This window comes from Lutjanus erythropterus, chromosome 24 (assembly GCF_056507025.1).
Source record: "Lutjanus erythropterus isolate fLutEry1 chromosome 24, fLutEry1.hap2, whole genome shotgun sequence".
In the NCBI taxonomy this organism is placed as follows: Eukaryota; Metazoa; Chordata; class Actinopteri; order Lutjaniformes; family Lutjanidae; genus Lutjanus; species Lutjanus erythropterus.
This window is the reverse complement of record NC_139340.1, coordinates 18499771-18519024: the sequence shown is the minus strand read 5'-3', so window position 1 is coordinate 18519024 and position 19254 is coordinate 18499771. Positions and strand designations below refer to the sequence as shown.

The 19254-nt window shown below is 41.5% G+C and overlaps 1 protein-coding gene across 7 annotated transcripts in view; it reads right to left on the bottom strand.

Moving 5' to 3' along the window:
* agap1 (ArfGAP with GTPase domain, ankyrin repeat and PH domain 1) overlaps window positions 1-19254 on the bottom strand; it is a 124723-nt gene that overhangs the window by 89398 nt on the left and 16071 nt on the right. Inside the window, exons 1-2 of one of the 7 annotated variants that reach the window (XM_084713400.1) lie at window positions 3032-3766; window positions 1075-2499 (exon numbers count right to left, since the gene is read on the bottom strand). The exons of 4 other annotated variants lie outside the window; for them this stretch is intronic. In XM_084713400.1, coding sequence (XP_084569526.1) covers window positions 1075-2320 — 1246 coding nt within the window. In that variant the 5' untranslated portion in view covers window positions 2321-2499; window positions 3032-3766. Of the gene's footprint in view, window positions 1-1074; window positions 3768-19254 lie in introns of those variants that run through there. 2 more of the 7 variants (XM_084713401.1, XM_084713402.1) reach the window with 2 other exon arrangements.

Sequence of the window (19254 nt, the reverse complement as noted above, 5' to 3'; positions counted from 1 at the left end):
TATGAAAAAAGACTAAAAATACGAATTTGTTTTAATTTTTTAGCCTTTTTTTGGTTCATTTCATTCATTATTATTGTTTTTTATTACGTTTTCTCTCATTTTTTCTCCTTTTAAGTTTGAGTTTCCATTTTCAGCAGATTTTTAATTGGTTAAATTCATAATGGCCATCAATAAATTGATTTATGATGATCATTAATTAATAATAACATATAAAACCTTTTTCTCTCCTCTTCATTTTCACTCTTTTCTCATTTCTTTTTTCCAGTATTTAGATTTGAAACTTTCATTCAGTTTCACTTTGACTCGATGCAGCAGGAAGTTTCTCTGAAGGTCTGCATGTTCAAGTGGACAGAGGAGAACATAAAAGAACAGAGAAGAACACAGAGGAGAACAGAGAAGAACACAAAGGAGAACAGAAAAGAACAGAGAAGAACACAGAGGGGAACAGAAAAGAACAGAGAAGAACACAGAGGGGAACACGGAGCTCAGAGGACTGAAAGACAAACGGCGGCTGATCGTTGCTGCTGTGACCAAACATCACCCTGCTGTCCAAAACAAACAGCGTCTTCCCCCGCCGCCACAGACACACACTGTGTAAATATCTCCACTTCAAAACCACATCATGTTTCTGCTTCACAGTTTACAGGCAGGAAAACAAAGCTGCAGCCCAACCTGTGGTCTGAGACCCCACAAAGGGCCACAGGATAAATCTGAGTGGGTCCAAAGACGATAAACAGGATCGTCAGATCAGTGTTGTGATTTTTCTGAGATTTCTTATTAAAAAATATTTCATGTTTTTTGTCTTGTTGAGTTTATTTGGTCTCGTTACGTCTTTTACGTAATTTTCATCCTGTTACATCTATTACAGTGTTTTTGTTTTGTGACACAGTAACTAAGTATTTGTACTTAGTTACTGCAGATAATAAAACAGTCATGTTGAAACGCTCAACCTGTGCAGGCTGCTGTTTCACCAGACAGAGAACTGATCAAGAATCAATAAGCAGATTGATAAGCAGACTCATCCCGTCCCTACACCTGCTAGGTGAATGTGTGATGTCACACGCGTGTCGTTACCTTCAGTACTTCCTCCGTTCATGCTCTCGGTGCTGGACTGGGACAGAACCCTCCTCTTGTTCCTCTGCAGGGACCGCTCGGTGCCGGGGCTTCCCACCGGGGTGGAGGTGGACGCTCCGTCCCTCCTGGAGAAGATCCCGCTGAAGAAGCGGACCAGGCGCCGCTCGCTGGAGCGCCCGCCCCCTCCCCGCAGCAGGAAGCCGCCTCCTCCTCCTGAGGCGTCTTTCTCGGCCGCCAGCCGCAGCAGGTCGCTGTTGTCCAGCGTGCGGTTCTTGTTTCCTCGAGCTCTCTCCCAGCGGCTCAGCTCTGACATCGAGTCCGTCTTGTTCAAGACAGCACCGACCTCCAGAGTCCTGCTCTTTTGCCTGGTTGGGTCGGTGAGGCGGGACGCTGGGAGCACGACTGAAGCGTCCGCGTCCTTCTCGCTGTCGTCCGGCGCAGCATCACGGCCAATGCAGCCGGAGCTGCTGTGGTGTTTGTCTTTCGAGAGTGCGCGCAGTCGCAGCAGCTCGCCGCCGCTCCAGTGCCGGAAGCTGAAGCTGCGACGTAGAAGCCCAGGAGGACGCTTCAGAGGAGGTGTCTCAGGGGACGAAACTTTGGCAGGTTTACCATTACTTTTGGAGTGAGACATCTTCCCGTCCCCGTTCAGAGGAGGATCAGGAGTCTTCTCCTCCATGCTCCTCGCCTTCAAGAGACGCTTCTTTTTCTGACTGCTGTCGTCCTCCACAGCGGCGTCCGTCTGTTGACCCTCAGTGCTGATCTCCTCTCTCGGTCTGTCAGACGTCTCCTGCTTGCTGCTCTGTCCCTGAGCGTCCCCCTGCACCTCCCCCTGAGCTTCCACCTGACTCGGACTCTCCGTGGCGCTCTCCGTCACCGGGCTGCGTGCCTTCTCCTTCGGCTCCTTCTGCAGGAGATGCTTTCTGGACAGTTTGAGCCTCCCCAGCTCCAGCTGCCCCGTGCTGAACGTCCTGAAGTTCCTCATGAGGCCGTGTGATGACGAAAACTCGTCTGACTCGTCCTCCACCTCCTTCAGCTGCTCTAGCAGCCCACCGCGCTGGATCTCCACTGAGCCCTCCCGCCGGAAGGCGCCCACCTTCGGGTTCTCTGCCCGCCGGGCGCCCGACCCGCCGTCCTCACCATCCAGACTCTCCCTCTTCACCAGAGTGAGGGAGATCCTGTAGACAGTCTTCCTCTGAGGCGTCCCCCGCTCCATCCTCTCAGGGCAGCTGCTGTCCAGGAGGTACATCCCTGATGAAGATGCTGATACTCCTCCTCAGCACAGAAGCACAATCAAAACTAGTATCCAATCCTTTTTGTACCCAAATCCAGAGAAAAGTGACTCCTGACAGCCAATCACCTCCAGCTCTCTACAGGTTCAGTGTGGCAGGACGCCTCCAAAACGTAAAGTGTGTCTGCACTGCACGTCTGATGACAACAAATGAATAAAACGTGCAGGAGGATTATTTCAGGAATGTTTCCGTTCACATGATGGATATCAAATGAATGAATGAAGTAGAAAAAGTAAAAATGAAGTACTCTAATGTTATCAGTGAACAGGTACTGTAGTTTTTTAAACACTCTGATATGCCTTTAAAGTGAGTCTGCAGCTCTTATTGTTGTATTTTGAAGATCAAATGAATCACTAAAATGAAACTAAAACTGTATGCTTTTGTCATCTGATTAAAATAAATACATAAAATGCTTGAGAATAATTTCAGGAATGCTTCTATTCACATGATATGCACTGAATTAAGAAGAAAAATGAAGTAATTACACTGTACTGATACTGGTGATGTAGTTCTGCTCCTGTAAACTGTCTGCAGCTCCTTATTATTGCATTCAAAAGATGAAATTTTCCATAAAATCACTGAAATGATCCTTTAATTCTTCTATAATATCTGTTTTCCTCTGATCAGATGAAAAAGAGGGATCGTGTGGTTGTTTTCTGCACACTCACCTCTGCACACACACTCATTTGAATGCTGTTAAACGGCTAAATTAACTCTAAACTGGTTGAGCGGCTCCAGAATAAAAGGCTGCGGGGCAGTGAGCGACTTTTCCTTCATCCAGATGTGCAAACACCGCGGATTTTGACGCAGGAAACACATTCCGGGTTCATCCCGGAGGAATCCAAACTGGCAACAAACAGGCAGCGTCGTCCTCCTCCTCTTCCTCCTCTTCTTCCTCCAGCAGCGCTCCGTCCGGGGCACTGAGGCCACCACCCGGCGTGTTAAACTCCGGACAGAGTGTCCTCCTCCTGCGTGGACAGCTCCCGTGTCTCCATCACAGACAAACCGAGCGGTATTTGTGCGTCCCGGACGGTGCCAGCGCGTCCTCTCCCATTGTGTGCGCACATCCCCCCGCAGCGCAGCCGAGTCTCCTGCGCCTCACTCCGGCTCCAGCTGCGGTTCAGAGGTCGGTGTATCCGGAGCAGAGCAGCGGGGCCCCCCGCTCAGTCTGAAGGTCCCCCGGACAGAGACTCCACACGGCGGCTCTTGCTCTGCTCAGCGGCCCCGGTCCCCTCGGTTCACTCCTCCGCCTGCGCTCTGGACACACTCCGCTCCACACACACAGACTCTACACCACAAGCAGCAGCAAGGGATGACGGGAAAACACGGAGTGGAGCCCGTGCAAAGACTGGAGTCTGCAGCGTGCTGCATTAAAGGGACACTCCGCCTAAAAACACCACCGTGTCTGATCTGTTTGTGCTGTTTCACCAAAATCTAAATTATGATGCACAAAAAATATATTTTATAGTTTATAGTTCCTCTGCAGTACAATTACATACATAAACTACATCCTGACATCCTTATCCTTTATTTAAATATACATCAGGGTTCCTGCGCCTTTTCCAAAGTCACAGTCAAGCACTTTTCAAGCTTTTCCAATGAATAAATCAGATGTTATTTTACATTAAACAACCTTTGTAAGTTATAGCAACTTATTACAGCTGGTAAAAACAATCATTTTCATTAATTCATCTACTTTTTTTGTGGTATTGCCTTTAGATTGGTCATGTTTAATGTGTTCTTTATATTTTACATTTTAAAATTTTCATCTTTTCTGTTCTGTTCTAACTTAAAACTCAAAATTAAACTTTGATCTGATGTTAACTTTAAACTTAAACTAAAGTATGTTAAAATAGCTGGATTTTCCATAAAGAACTTTAGTAGAACCCCTTGTTTGGTTCTAGATAAAACTCTTGAAATGTAACAAGGTTCTCAGTAGAACCCCCTGGTTGGAACACATTTCTGTGGAAATAAAAGTCTGACTGAGGGTTTGTTTTGTAAATGCAACATTTTTAAGATTTTGTCAGTCTGATTAATTAATTGATCATTAATTTGACCAATGATCGATTAAGGACAGATCATACAGTTTAGAACCCTGATAAGAACAAAATGGACACGTTTTTAGATGTAGAATAAAACAGAACAGAAATGTATGGATGAGATTTCCACTCAGCCATGACCGCAACCAACAACTTTATTCTTATCAAGTCCACTGCTGTTCTTTTACAGATCGTTCAATCAATCAATCAACCTGTGAAACAGTAACAAATGCCAATCATGCTCTCAAATATCTGATCAACAGACCAAAAGACTAAAAATAATCTGTTTACTGTCAGAAACAGACAGACAGAAATCAGCCAAAATATTCAAAAGTTAAGAATCTGGAAGCTAAAAAAAACAGTTACTTGATCATGTGAATTGTTGCAGATCAATAAATCAATCGGATTATTGATTTGGTATTAATATTTAGGTCAGTGGGGCAGCAGCAGCTTCAAGAAGAAGAAGAAGAAGAAGAAGAAGAAGAAGAAGAAGAAGAAGAAAAGAGTCCAGTCCAGGTTTTCCAGCCTGCAGTCATCTCTACAAACAGGGTGGAGTCTCTTCTTTCTCCTCTCTGTCTGTCAGGAGCTTTACAGCCTCCAGGCAGCAACACACACACACACACACACACACACACACACACACACACACACACACACACACACACACACTCGGAGGCAGTGATATGCATCATATCTGCAGCAGTGAGTCTCAGTGACGCTCAGATTAAATGTGGTTGAACATTTTTGAGATTTAATGAGCGATATCTTTTTTTTTTCTTTCAGAAAAGTGAAGTGATAATTTCACGTTTGTGTTTTTAAAAGTCGTCCATATGACGTGTAGTTTCTGCACAGCTGAGGTCAGATGTCAGGGTTCAGCACTGATGCTTTTATTCTCTTTCCCGGTCAGGTGGTCTGAAGTCAGGTTTTTTTGTTACCTGCACAGGTGAAGTGCAAACAAATACTGACTTTAATTCATAAAAAACAGATGCACTCATTTTTAAAGTAGCTGCAATTATTTGTTTTTTACCTTTATTTCTGCCACAGCTGCAGACAGTTTTAGTAAAATCAAAGACTAAAATAAAACTAAAACTGCTGAGCTCACCTGTACGTGGCACAAGGTTTGTGTTTTTTATGAATTTTCGTTTTGATGGAGTGATTTAACATTTCTGAGGACACCGGATTTTAAACGTTTGGTTTCTCAAATGGTCCTCACAAGAAAAACATTTCTTCAAAAAGCTAAACTGGGAAGTAAATTCAGCAACAGACAATAAACTTAAAACTATTTTTTAAAATGTCAGATTTAGACTCAATTTTGAAGTTCAGTTTGTAATAAAACAAAAGTTAAAGTTTTTCATCAACGTTCTTCTCGTCTTCTGAGTGTCTCTGCGTCTTTATTAACATGATAATTTGTTCTATAATCATAAATGGAACTCTGCAGTTCTGTCATGACAGCGTCTTTAAAATATTTAAGGTGGTATCGTCATGTGACCTGCGTCTCTTTGATCGTTTCTAAATTAAAACCTTTAAACTGGTTTTCTCAGCGTTTTCTTTCATCCTCTGAAGTGTCTCCCTCCATCTCTGAGGAGGAGGAGGAGGAAGAGGAGGAGGAGGAGGCAGCGGGGGCAGATTAACTCCTCCCCCCTCCTTCCTCCACCACCACCTCCTCACCGAAACTGGGCTTCTGACGCCTTCTGGATTATTACTGGGATTAATCAAGATTAGAGCTGCAGCCGCCGCCGGCAACTTTCTCCTCTCACCTCCACACACACTTTTTGGCTCTAACACACACACACACACACACACACACACACACACACACACACACACACACACACACACACATGCTGACACACTGTGTACGTTTAATTTCCTCCCCCATCTCTCTGTGTGTATGTTCGCATGTCGTTTCTGAATCATCAAACGCACCTTCAAAAGGCCTCCACCTGTCAGCGGCACATGAAAGGAGACACCGTGTATGTGTTTGTGTGTGTGTGTGTGTGTGTATGTGTGTGTGTGTGTGTGTGTGTGTGTGTGTGTGTGTGTGTGTGTGTTTGTGTGTGTGTGTGTGTGTGTGTGTGAGACACACAGCTGGACAGATGAGCAGTGTGAGGACAGAAAGACGCAGTTCTGGGAGGATGAGATGTGTCAGGTGGAGGGGGGAGAAATTACACGCCCACGCATGCTGCAACTCCGCGACATCAAACGCACCTCCTCATCGTCTGTTCTGACGTTCCTGCAATTTTATCTGAACACAAAATATTAAAATCACCAAACTGCAGGTGTGTTTTTAATCTTCTTCTAGTCACTGGTCGACTGTGTCTTACTCCAAACTGTTCAATAAAAAAAAGTAGAAATTTATTATATTTATTATTATTTATTTATTTTGTATTTTATTTTTTGCAAATTTCTGTAATTTGAACACTTTGCTCATAAGTTTCTTTACTGTCCTACGACTGGCTGCAACCACTGATTATTTTCACCATCAATGAACCTGTCAGTTATTTCCTTGATTAATCGATCAGTTGTTTGGTCCATAAAACGTCAGAAAATGTCTCTCAAAGTCCAAAATGACATCCTCAAATGTCTTGTTTTGTCCACAATCTCAATGATATCAGAGAAAGATCAGAGAATTTGGACTCTTTTATTTTAAAAAAGACTCAAACTGATTAATCAACCACCAAAGTAGCTGCCAAATAATTTAATAATCAATTCATAATCGATTAATCACCGCAGCTCAACATGAGACAAACATCTCCCCAGTGCGTTCTCTCCTCTGCAGATTTCGAGTGCTGACAGATATCACTGTAAATGATTCAATTATGCAGGATTCCTACATAATTTAATCATTTACAGCAGCAATTCACAAACCTAAGAATGTCACGGTCTGAAATCTGAAAAGCTTATTCTTGTGCACCGGAAGATTTTTGCACATAAAAAATGATCACTTTTCACACACACTCCACCCTCAGAGAAACACTGAACTGACACACAGCCTCCTTTAAGACAGAACACAAACCTGCTGATTATATTTGCATTGATGTGATTAAATTCTCAGAGTATGAATATTAAAATGTACAAAAACCTCCTCCTTATTTACACACACTGAAGACAAAGACTCCTCCTCCCTAATTGTAGTGCAGACCATGAAATCTGCTTCAATTAGCCCAGTTTGAAGAGCTGGAGGGGTAAAGAGGGGACCACCTGTCCTCCAGCAACACCAACACACTGCACCCTTCACCACACTCATGCAAATCACAGCTTCATGCTAATTAGAGGAGAAAAAAACGCTCTGATGGTGTTTTTCTGCAGAAAAATCACATTTCAGGAAGAAGATGATGCTCTCATGTGCAGCTCAGAGTCCAGTGTCCTGCTCGAGGACACTTAGAGGAGAAGAGCTCCAGGACTGACGGTTAAAAATCAGAGACAGAATGAGCACAAACCGCTGTGAGCAGCTAATAAACACTGATTTCTTCTTCTGTGGTCAAATACACTGTTGTCACTTTCCTTTTCGATTGATCGAGCCGCTGTAAGGGAAACTTATCGGAGGTGGAGCCGCGTGATGAAATGAAACACGATCTGGTCGGAGTCATCGCTTAGTGGTCGAGGAAACGTCTCTGCAGCGCAAAATCTGTCAGCTGAGACGTTTAAAGGTCAAGCAGGCACAAAGCAGCAGCAGTTTTCCGTCTCTTTCTGCTCACTGTCAGGCTGTAATTATGGTGAAACTCTGACTGAGCTGAAGGCAAATAAAAAAAAACTCCGGGTCTCTGACATTAAAAGAAAAACGACAAGTAATGCAGTTTGATGACATCATGAAGCAGCGTGGGATCATGGGAGCTGTAAGTCACCTAATCACTGCAGCTGTATTTGGCCTGCATGCAAAGATGTAAAGGGTTTTTTCACTGTGAGTTCACTTTTTTTTTTTGCTTTTTTTGATGAGGTGTTTAAGTGCGCTCCAGAATTCATCTTATCTGACACAGAAACGCTGCCAGCGAACGCACCCTCCCAGGAGGAGGAGACGGAAAGTTTGAATCAAAGTGGAGAGTGGATTGACCGGGCGAGCGCAGAGGTCTGCAGGCTTTAATCTGTCCACAGGTCTCTGGAGACCCCGACGGTCTTATCAGGACCTGCAGCCTGCAGCTACAAACACCCCCCTCACACACACACACACACCTACCCCAGAGTGTGTGTGTGTGTGTGTGTGTGTGTGGACCAACACTGACACATCAGCTCCAGCAGCTCCTGAGTTGCTGTTTATTACAGGAGGAGACAGAGAGCAGCTGAAACACACCGAGGGGTAAACCAGGGTCAGCCACAGCAGGGACACGGACAATCAAAGACGGACAGACGAGACGTGATTCTAAATTTGAACATTTCAGGCAGGAAATAAACAACATAAATAAGGTGGAACAGCTGCATCTGTGTGTATCGAAGCTTCTGCTGCTCGAGGATCTCGTCTGAAAGGTTTTAACAGAAGAAGAGGAGGAGGAGGAGGAGGAGGAGGTGTTTATCTACTCACCTCTCCTCCTCTACATGTTTCACAGTTATGCACTCTGCCTCCATCATCACATGAAATATGTATACATACGACCAGCAGTCACGCACACAGCACTGAAGCGTGTCTGCTGTTGCATGACTGCGAGGACTGTTCTCATGTGGACTAATTGATTAGTTTTAAAGCTGCAGAAAATAATGCCTCTTATCATTTAACTACGGGCAATAAATGTTAGACAGAATGTCATCATTTTATGTGAAGATTTATGCTGAAACTGCAGGATGGAAGTAGAACCAACCAAACTCCACTAACAAAATCAGTCATTTTAGCTCACAGAACACAGGAGTTACTGGTCTGCTGCTGCCTCCATCTATTAGTATGTTTGTGTTACTTTGTGATTTCTGCATCGAAAAAGATTCACCAAAGTCACACAATAACACAAACAAACCAACAGATTAATGCAACAGTAGAGCAGCAGCTCCTGTGTCCTCTGAGGTAAAATGACTGATTTTTCAGTGGAGTTTGGTTGGTTTGTTGAAATGATATTTGGCTCATATAACAGACGTTTCCTGTCAGTAAAGTCTGTCTGACAGCAAGATAAAGTGGTGAAAATATTCTACAAATAATGTGCATAAAAACTACATGCATCATACTTATTTCTCAAGTCTGCAATCACTGATTATTTTCATTATTGATGAGTCAACCAACCGTCACACAGTCCAATACGACGTCTTCAAATGTCTAAATTTGTCCAAAATGTCCCAAACTCAAAAATATTCAGTTTATAAAGAGAAAAAATACAAACTGTAACTGAAAATATCAGGTTTACACACACTTTAAAAGGTGTAAAAACACACACACACACACACACACTGTGCAGCAGGTTAAACAGAAACAAGGTGTCACTGTGACGGTCGTGTTTAACAAACACCCAGCGGGGAGCGCTCTAATCACACACACACACACACACACACACACACACACATCTTCCTCCTTCAGTTTTTTTTTTCCTGCATCAAAGAGCGAAGGAGCGGCAGGAGGCGCGGCTCCCTCCTCAACCCCCACACACCTCGCCTCCGCCTCCTCCTCACCCCCTGGAGACGAGGAAAATGGGTCAGTTAGCTGAGGGAGGAGGAGGAGGGGAGCGGAGGGAGGCCCCCTGCTGGCAGGAAGAGGCACATCCATCCACACACACACACACACACACACACACACACACATAGAGCTCCACACTACTTCAGCAAGAGCAGGGGATTCTGGGTACATATGCACACACAGGCCTCCAAGTGTGTAGAATACAGAATGAGACATGTGCATAAGAGATGTTAAGCTAACAGGCTAATGCTAAACTGACACACAGCTTCACGTCAACATCTGGAACATCATGCTGGACCAATCAGAGCGCAGAGGTCGACATGTTCCACACAAGATACAAAAATCAGAGACGAGTACAAACATTAAAATCAGTCAGAGCAGAGGATTTTGTTCTTACCTGTGATGATGAGCGACGGACGACAGGTGAGCAGCAGCAGGACGTGAGGAGAGAAGAAGAGACAGAGGAGCCAATCAGAACAGAGTACATACAACAATAAATTAGAACTAATTCAAATTCTAAAAACCATTTATTTAAAATTCCTGTATCTTTTTAGCTTCCAAATAAATTAACATTTAAAGTAATGAAGTTCTGTTACTTTTACATTATAATACTTGGTTTACATTACTAATGACATCTTTTAACAGGTAATTAGTAACTGTATCAGATTACATTTTCAAACTCTGCACACATGATCCATGATTGGTGAACTGTGATGATCAGTCAGTGAAGAGAAACTAAGAGAAAAGTTTCAGAGATACTCGACACGTCTCCAAACCAAAACTACTACGAAGAAAGTTGAGTTTAATTAAAGTAACGGCAACACAGGAGGACCGACACACAGTGAGACGAGGCTCGCAGCAGACAGGAGGTGACCTTGAAGTGTTTATGGAAATGAGGTGTTGCAGAGTGTGTGAGTGTGTGTGTGTGTGTGTGTGTGTGTGTGTGTGTGTGTGTTCTGACAGTTCAATATGGAGGAGGAAAATAACATGAAGAGACAAGGAGAGGAGGAAAGAAGGAGAGGAGAGGAGAGGAGAGGAGAGGAGAGGAGAGGAGAGGAGAGGAGAGGAGAGGAGAGGAGAGGAGAGGAGAGGAGAGGAGAGGAGAGGAGAGGAGAAACCTGCCCCACCCCGTGTTCCAGACGCCGGTCTGTTGCCATGGTGACCAGCCCAAGGGGTGGGGTGCGGGGGAGAGGGGGGTTTACATGCACGGCTGGTTTGGCACTTGAAGGGTCTGAAGGTGTGTGTGTGTGTGTGTGTGTGTGTGTGTGTGTGTGTGTGTGTTCACTGAGCATGTGCAGACGGAGGAGATCTGGTGCTGGTGGTTCTAATATGTAAAGCTTACAGCTAACAGCTAACATCCAGCTAACGTTCTGTGATGTTCTGTGCGAACAACAGTCCAAAACTCAAACATGAAACAGACGAATGTGATGCAAATCTGAAGTGAAATGACGTTTGTTGAGATGATATTACCACGATGTGAAGCTAATTCTTTTTAGCATGTTAATGGGAATTCCCATCATGTGTTTGCATCAAGCTAAGTGCTAATTTATGATAGAAAACAAGAAATAATTCAACACTTCATTCATGTTTTAGCTAGCTAATGATTTATTTCTTAACCTTTTAGCTAACAAATAATATAACATTTTGTTATCTTTTTAGGTAGTAAATAACTTAACATTTCAGCTCACAAATAATTAACCATTTTCTTCTTCACTGTCTAGAAAACAATGTAACATTTTGTTAAGTAAAACAGCACAAATTAAAGTTTTCCCCCGTTTATTTTGTACTTACTAGATCACAAAAGTTTAATTTAGCTTTTGCATAATCTGTATATTGATTAAACTTTATTTGATTTCATTTTTAATCACTTGGATTAAAACTTCCATTTACTAAACTGAGTCTAGTTTTTAAATTTGCAACAGAGCTCTGCTTAATTAATAATCAGGATTTAATCATTTTAAACCTGGTTTTATTAAACTCTCATTAGAATTAATCTGAGATCATTTTCAAAACTAATCTTTGTTGGAGCAACACAGTTTTCGTCCTCTGTAAAAAGAAACTGGACGTCTTTTTTGAGGATGCTGGTTGAAAAAAAAAAAAAAAAACAGAAGGCACAAGTATTTCACTGAGACAAAGTCTTCCTTCTTCTTCTGTGGTGGTAGAAACAGTAGAAAGTGTCTTTGCTGAGGCACAGATGGACGTCAGCTCATTATGGATTCATGAAAACAACTTCAGCATCACAACTCACACACACACACACACACACACCTTCAAGTGTGTGTGTAGGAGGGAGAGACAGCTGATGTCCAAACTCCCACGAGAAGCCAGACTGAAAACACACACACACACACACACACACACACACACACACACACACACACACACACACCCTGCTGTTGTGTTTTAATCCCTGGCTACAATAGGAACCAGATGCTCGGCTGCAGACGGAGCTCGGCACTAACGCTGCGTCTGATTGGTCGGTGGCCAGGAAGTCGGGAGCTGGGGAGGAGGGTCCAGGAAACATGCAAATGAGGAAGAGGAGGATGGGGGGGGGGGTGGCGTGAGACAAAACCTGCCAGAGAGAGATGGAGGACAAACCAGAGCAGGTGAGAAGAACAACAGAAGGTTCTGTACAGAACATAACAGAACTTTATGTTAAAATACAGATTTGTTTTTGTCCAGCTGTTCTGTTCTGTTCTGTTGTAAATAAAATAATAGTAAAGGTAAAGAAACTTAAAATACAAAATAAAATAGTTAAATTGTATTATATTTTTTATGTATTTTATTTAGTCTTTTAATTACCTTTTCTTTTTTATTGAACTCCATTCTATTTATTTTCTTTTTATATTTTAAAACTTATTTGATTTTTTTTCTTTATTTACGGCAGACAGGGAAGAAGAAAAGAGGACGAGGCCCGAATTTTAAAGGTCACTGGAAGTCATCCAATAGTAACGGAAAAAAGTTAAAAAGAAAGAAGTTCTTATAAAGAAAATAAACATTTTAAACTTAAAAAAAAAAAAAAAAGTGATATCAGAAAACAGTCTGAGTCTTTAAATGTCTTATTTTGTCCAATCAGCAGCTCAAAACTAAAATATAATCAGTTTATCATGAAATAAAACAACTTTTAACTAACAGTTTTCACTTATTAGACATTATTTTACGTGTGATTTGACCTCATATTAAAACTGAACAATATTAGAAAATATAAATACTGTTAAAAATATTTGAATTAATGTATTTAATCACATTCAGTTGATTTTCAGAAATAAATCTTTAAAAAGTGTCTTTGTGTCTATTAAACTGTGAAATAAACACACAGGAGTTAAAAGGATCAAACCAAATACAACACAACACACACACCCACACACACACACACACACACACACACTCACACACACTCAGAGGATTCCCAGAATTCCTCCCATTCCAAAACACACCACAGCTCACTGCTGCCACCTGCTGGTCAAGATTCAGCACTGAACACACACCCACACACACACACACACACACACACACACACACACACACACACACACACACACACACACACACACACACACACACACACCAAACAGTGCAGCAGCTGATTTTATTGATTATATTGATGCCGAATTGACAAGAAGACGATTGACGTTTGATGCCTTAGGTCTCGTGTTTCTAGAGTTTTAGGTTTTTTACAGACATGTAAGAAAGTGAATATTTCAGAGCGTCTCTGTAGCTCAGTTGGTAGAGCGTTTGCATCATGTGGTGAAACTGTCGGTTCGACTCCCGCCTGTGGGGTAATATTTCCTGCAGAGAACACAGAGGAGGTTTAATTTAATTCAAGCTGCTAATTAGTTGATTCTTTTTAAACATTTTGAACACAATGAAAAACCTTTTTCTACTTTTATATATAATATTACAACTTAAACTGATTAAACTGAGCTTCATAGTGAAGCAGCTGCTGTATTGATCATGACTGAAGGCTGATGTCACACGAAAACTTCTTTAACATTAAGGACGTGGTGTTCGTGTCACAAACACACACTTTGGATATAAAAACACCGCTGGATGGTTTGTTGCCATGGTAACAGCCATCACTTCCTCAAACAGCGCAGACAGAGGAAGTGAAGACACATCAGGACTTCAGTGACTCATTTTATTATTTTATTTTGTGATTGTTCCTTTATGATCTCAGCGTATTTGAAAATCAGCAAAAAATACAAATAATTTAAATATTTACAAGATGAACAGGATGTCAGAGAGGCAATAAAAACAAACAAACAAACAAACAAAAAATATTAAAGAATTTAGAGGAAAAGAAATTAAAAACAAAACAAATATGGCATTAACTTAAAATAAAGAATAAGAATCAAGTAAAATAAAAAGTGATAAAATAAAGATAAAATAAGGAAAAATAACAAATAGAATAAAAAATGAAAAAGTAAATATATAACTAAAAAAATGTATTTAAAAAATCCCATTTTATGTAAAGATGTAAATAAAGAAATCTGAATAAATAAAAACAAAAGAATAAATAAGACTAAAAATATAATTTAAAAAATGTTTAAGATAAGAATAAAAACTAGAGTAAAACCAAAGATTAAAATAATCAATAATCAATAATTGAAGATCAACCCTGACAGCTGTGACCCAAAAACCAGGACAAATATTCACAGCAGAGTGAAATCTGAGGTGAAGGAAGGACGGGACACTCCAGCAGCAGCAGCAACATTTTTCATCATAATTAACATAAAGGTTTAAGGTAAAGTAAGATGCATTTTGGGTAATATTTCTCTGACTTTTAATTGCTCAGACTGAGAAACTCCAAGCCCTTATCTAGATTTATTAACGCTGGGTTTCAGGGATTAAAGAAAATCGAATTCTTTTTAAATCTTCCACGATGAATCCACAAATTTCTCCAAATGTCTTGTTTCTTTTTGCTGCTGACTGAAGCTGATTTTAGATCCTCCTCTGTCCTGCAGAGGGCGCTGGAGCTCCAACAATCAGCCGCCACTGTGATTTACTGGGTCAGATTCCACTGAGCTGGTTAATATTTAAAAACCTCTGTGAGTGAGTGTGAGTGTGTGTGTGTGTGTGTGTGTGTGTGTGTGTGTGTGTGTGTGTGTGTGTGTGTGTGTGTGTGTGTGTGCTGAACGCGTGTCTCTATGACAGTGTGAGCTGCTGGGGGCGGGGTCAGACTCTGCAGAGGTGACAGAGAGAGCGAGAGAGTGCAATGAAATTAATAGGTCGCAGGTTCACACAAATCAGGTAACTTCCTACAGCTCCCAGAATGCCTTTCAAAGACAAATAAGATTCTACAGACCAAACCGAAAGATACTTTTATACGTGTCTTTAAAAGGCAGATTTCCAACGGAGGTGTTGAACTCGGTTTTGCACGAAAGGAGAAAAAAGGTTTTGTTGTGACTCAAAGTGTAAAACTGCCCCAAGTTTTTTTTTTTCACGGAGAATTTTCCTTTAAAAACGAGTTCAAACAGCAGCTGATGCTCATGTTTTAAAAATCAGTGTTTAACATGCAGCACAGCTGGAAGCAGAGGCAGGATGAGGCTTGTTCTGCAGCCACTGAATCATATGTGACTGAGAAAAGAACAAAACCGAGTAGATCTAAATATACAACACACACACACACACACACACACACACACACACACACACACACACACACACACACACACACACACAGCCCACAGGAATAAATGCAAATGCAGGCAGACAGATAGAGAATCACAGTAACAGCCGTGAGCCAAACACACACGTTTAAAACATCTTCAGTCTCTGAAACACACAAACACTAAATAATCCTCAGCGCCATCAGAAACAACTTGCTTCTTTTTTTAAAAATGCAAATTAAGTTGGAAAAAATTAAATATTCTAATTATAATTTGACCTGTTTGCGTACAAACGTCAGCAGAGGTTTGACCTGCCGACCCGTCAGTGAACTCAGACGCTGGAACTGTTTAAGCTTCTACATTTAAAGGTGCAAAATGTGAAAAACTACCATTTTAAATGTAATATGGTCCTGCAGAAATGTCCCAACCTGCACATCGTATTTTCACAGACTTAAGAAAACATCTTTGTTCAGTGCAGATCCCTGTTAAAAAAAATCACACCATAATAATAATGATGATGTAAGAATTAGCTTTCCTTCAAATATCAGTCAAAATAATCTCAATTAGCCCCAATTAACGTTATCGGCTCCAACCACATCACAGATTTCCACTGCTGGAAACAGCTGTATGACACTGACACACTTGACTGAGCATGTAATTGTGTTGTGCAAATTATCTTCTAAAAAATGTCTAATAAAGGTGGAAAATGTGCATCAAGATCCTTTTTAAATGTCTGTTTTTCTCTGACAAAAGCTCAAAAACCAAAAAACAAATCAGTTTACCCTGATTTTAAACAGAGAAAAGCAGTTTGCACAAAACATTTGACATTTTTTTGCTTGAAAAAAGACTAAAATGATGAGTCAAACATTAAAATAGTTCCAGATTAATTGTCTATAATTGATTCATTGAGTAAAGGACGAGGATCAGGTGTGTGTCCATGTGCCGTATCTGGAGCCAGATTCTTCCCACAGATAATTCATCTCTGGGAAACAAAGAGTGTGCGTGACCTTGACACACACACAGACACACACACACACACGCACACACACACGCACACACACGCACACACATGCACACACACAGCCATAACTCTGCTGCTGTGTGAATCCTCCGTCTCATCAATAAAGTGGGACACTTCACTGCACCAAAAACTGGTTTTAATGCCAAACACGTCCTCTTATCAGTAAGTTCTCAATCAGATTTATGTTTTATTTCATTTATCCAAACCAGAAAATTCAAGAAAACCCTTATTTAGGATATTTTGATTTATTTTAAGTAATTTTTTATATGTATATTAAGTAAATTCATAGTATTTTTGATCATAATTACAGTAAAAGAGAAAAAATTCCAAGGAATTTTCCTTCTGTGATGTTTTGATTCTTGACTGAAGAGGAGAAGATGGTGACGGAGACATTTCCTACACCGCTCAGCGTCCCTTAAATAGCTCCACAGTAACACAGAGAAGAATCGAGGGTCTGTGTGGACGACATGTTCAGCGCTCTAATTCAATTGGCCGGTCAGACTTCACTCTGTCTTCACTGGAGCCGTCCAAATATCAGGACAGCAGCTGCTAAATTATATTAATCCTCAAGATTTCCATCAAATTAAACCAGATTTTATGATCTGTCTGGTCAGGAGTAGTTTCTTCTGTTAGTGGCGGGGTTCGCCACCTGCGTACAGGTGATCCAGTGTTAGTTTGTAATTTGATCTGACTGATCTCAGGCTCACTGTTTGATGCTTTGTTCTCATTCTCAATTTGTTATTTTTTTTTCTTCAAAAATTTACCACTACAGTTTCTTTATTTTTTCTTGTTTTTTTTCCTTGTAAATTTATTTTCCTCATAAATGTATTTTTCGTCATAAATATTATTTTTATTTACAAATTTGTTATTTTTTCTCAGAAATTTACCACTACAATCTCAGAGAATATCTATCTATTTTTTTCTCGTACATTTGTGAGTTTTATTTTCAAATATTTGCGACTTTACTTTCAGATAACCTCCAAGTTGTTTTCTCATCAGTTTGGAACTTTTTTCATGTATGATGAATCAATGAAACTGAAGAAAAATTAGATTTTGATTGATGATCATTTGATGGAGCCCTGAACAGAACCTGCATCTATCTGTAACATATTTACTGTAATAAATGATCAAATGAACTTAATGTTAAATCAGAGATCATGGAAACATGCTAAACCATGATGTCCTCCTTAATTAGAGTTCAAATTAAAGCTGAATGTTTGCTGAGTGAGTTGGTGTCAGTTAAGGAGTCGTGAGAAATTGTTAATAATCTTTTAGAAGGAGTAGAGGTTTATAACGGTTAAATTGAACAAAATCTGAATGGAGTTTGGCAGCAGTGAGACAGACAGTCAGCAGTCAAAATGTACAGCGCTTGTTTTTGGTCACTGCTTTCCTCTCTTGTCTTTTAGAGGAATTTGGGGCTTCCCACACATTCTCCATTTCACACAAGTCTTATTTTTCTCCCAGAATGCTTTGTTGTTGGAGGCGTGGCCCGAGGGATCAGCTTTCCTCCTGCCTCCTTCCTTTTTCTCTCCTGTCTCCTCTTTTTCTCCCCTTGTCCCTAATTCATGTCTAATCCTCCTCCTCCTCCATCATCTTCTTCTTCTCTGCTATTTTCTCCTCCGTCCAGCTCCCTTTGGAAATAAAGTCCCCCAAGCGTGACGAAGGCACCCAGAAACCTTCATCTGTCACTCGCCAAACTCCATGTACATTTCTGCAAATTTAAGGAAACAGCCTTTTTGACAGGACAAATTCCTAATTCTCATGTCCTCCAGATGACAGTTTTATCACATATTTCTGCTTTTCAGAATCTCAAAACCTACAGATTTGTGTCAAATGTTGGAGATCAAAAACATCTCTGAGGCTTTTTGTTCTGCAGAAACAGTTCTGACGCAGTGGGAGTTTGAGCTGGAATAAAAGACTGACAGACGGAGACACAGTGATGCTTTCAGAGTGAGTCATCGTAAAGTCAACGAGAAGTGGGAGGACAAGAGAGGACACAGGAGACGAGGAGATAAAGAGGAGAGGGAGGATGAGAGAGGACACAGGAGAAGAGGAGATAAAGAGGAGAGGGAGGATGAGAGAGGACACAGGAGACAAGAAGATGGAGAGGAGAGAGGCAAGGAGACGAGGAGATGAGACAAAATGAGAGGTTAGGAGGTAAGGAGTGGAACTGCAAAGAAACAAGGAGAGGACAGGAGGAAATAAAGAGAGGAGACAAGACGAGGTGAGGAAACAAGGAGAAGAGAGGACAGAAGAGGAGGAGAGGAGACCAACATACTGACAGTCATTGATGTCCACACATGAATGAGACGAGGACATAAAGGTGATAAAAAGCAGCTTCTGTTAATAGTTCAGTCCCCTCGTGGTGCGTTTGGGTGTCGCCTGTATGAGCAGGGAATAAGTGAATTTAAAACTGTCCAGTATCACATTCGGGGACAGCGTGTCCACCGGCCCGCCTCGTAAATCGCTTCATTTTAAGTAAGGGATTATTAATCTGCCTCAGCTGTAGCTGGAGAGAAGCGCTGACCCCCGCGGGATCTGAGGGGCCCCGCTGTTTGGCAGTCGGACAGGGCCCCTGGCACCGGAGCGCCGCTAATGCTGTAAGCTGTTTACACACACACACACACACACACAC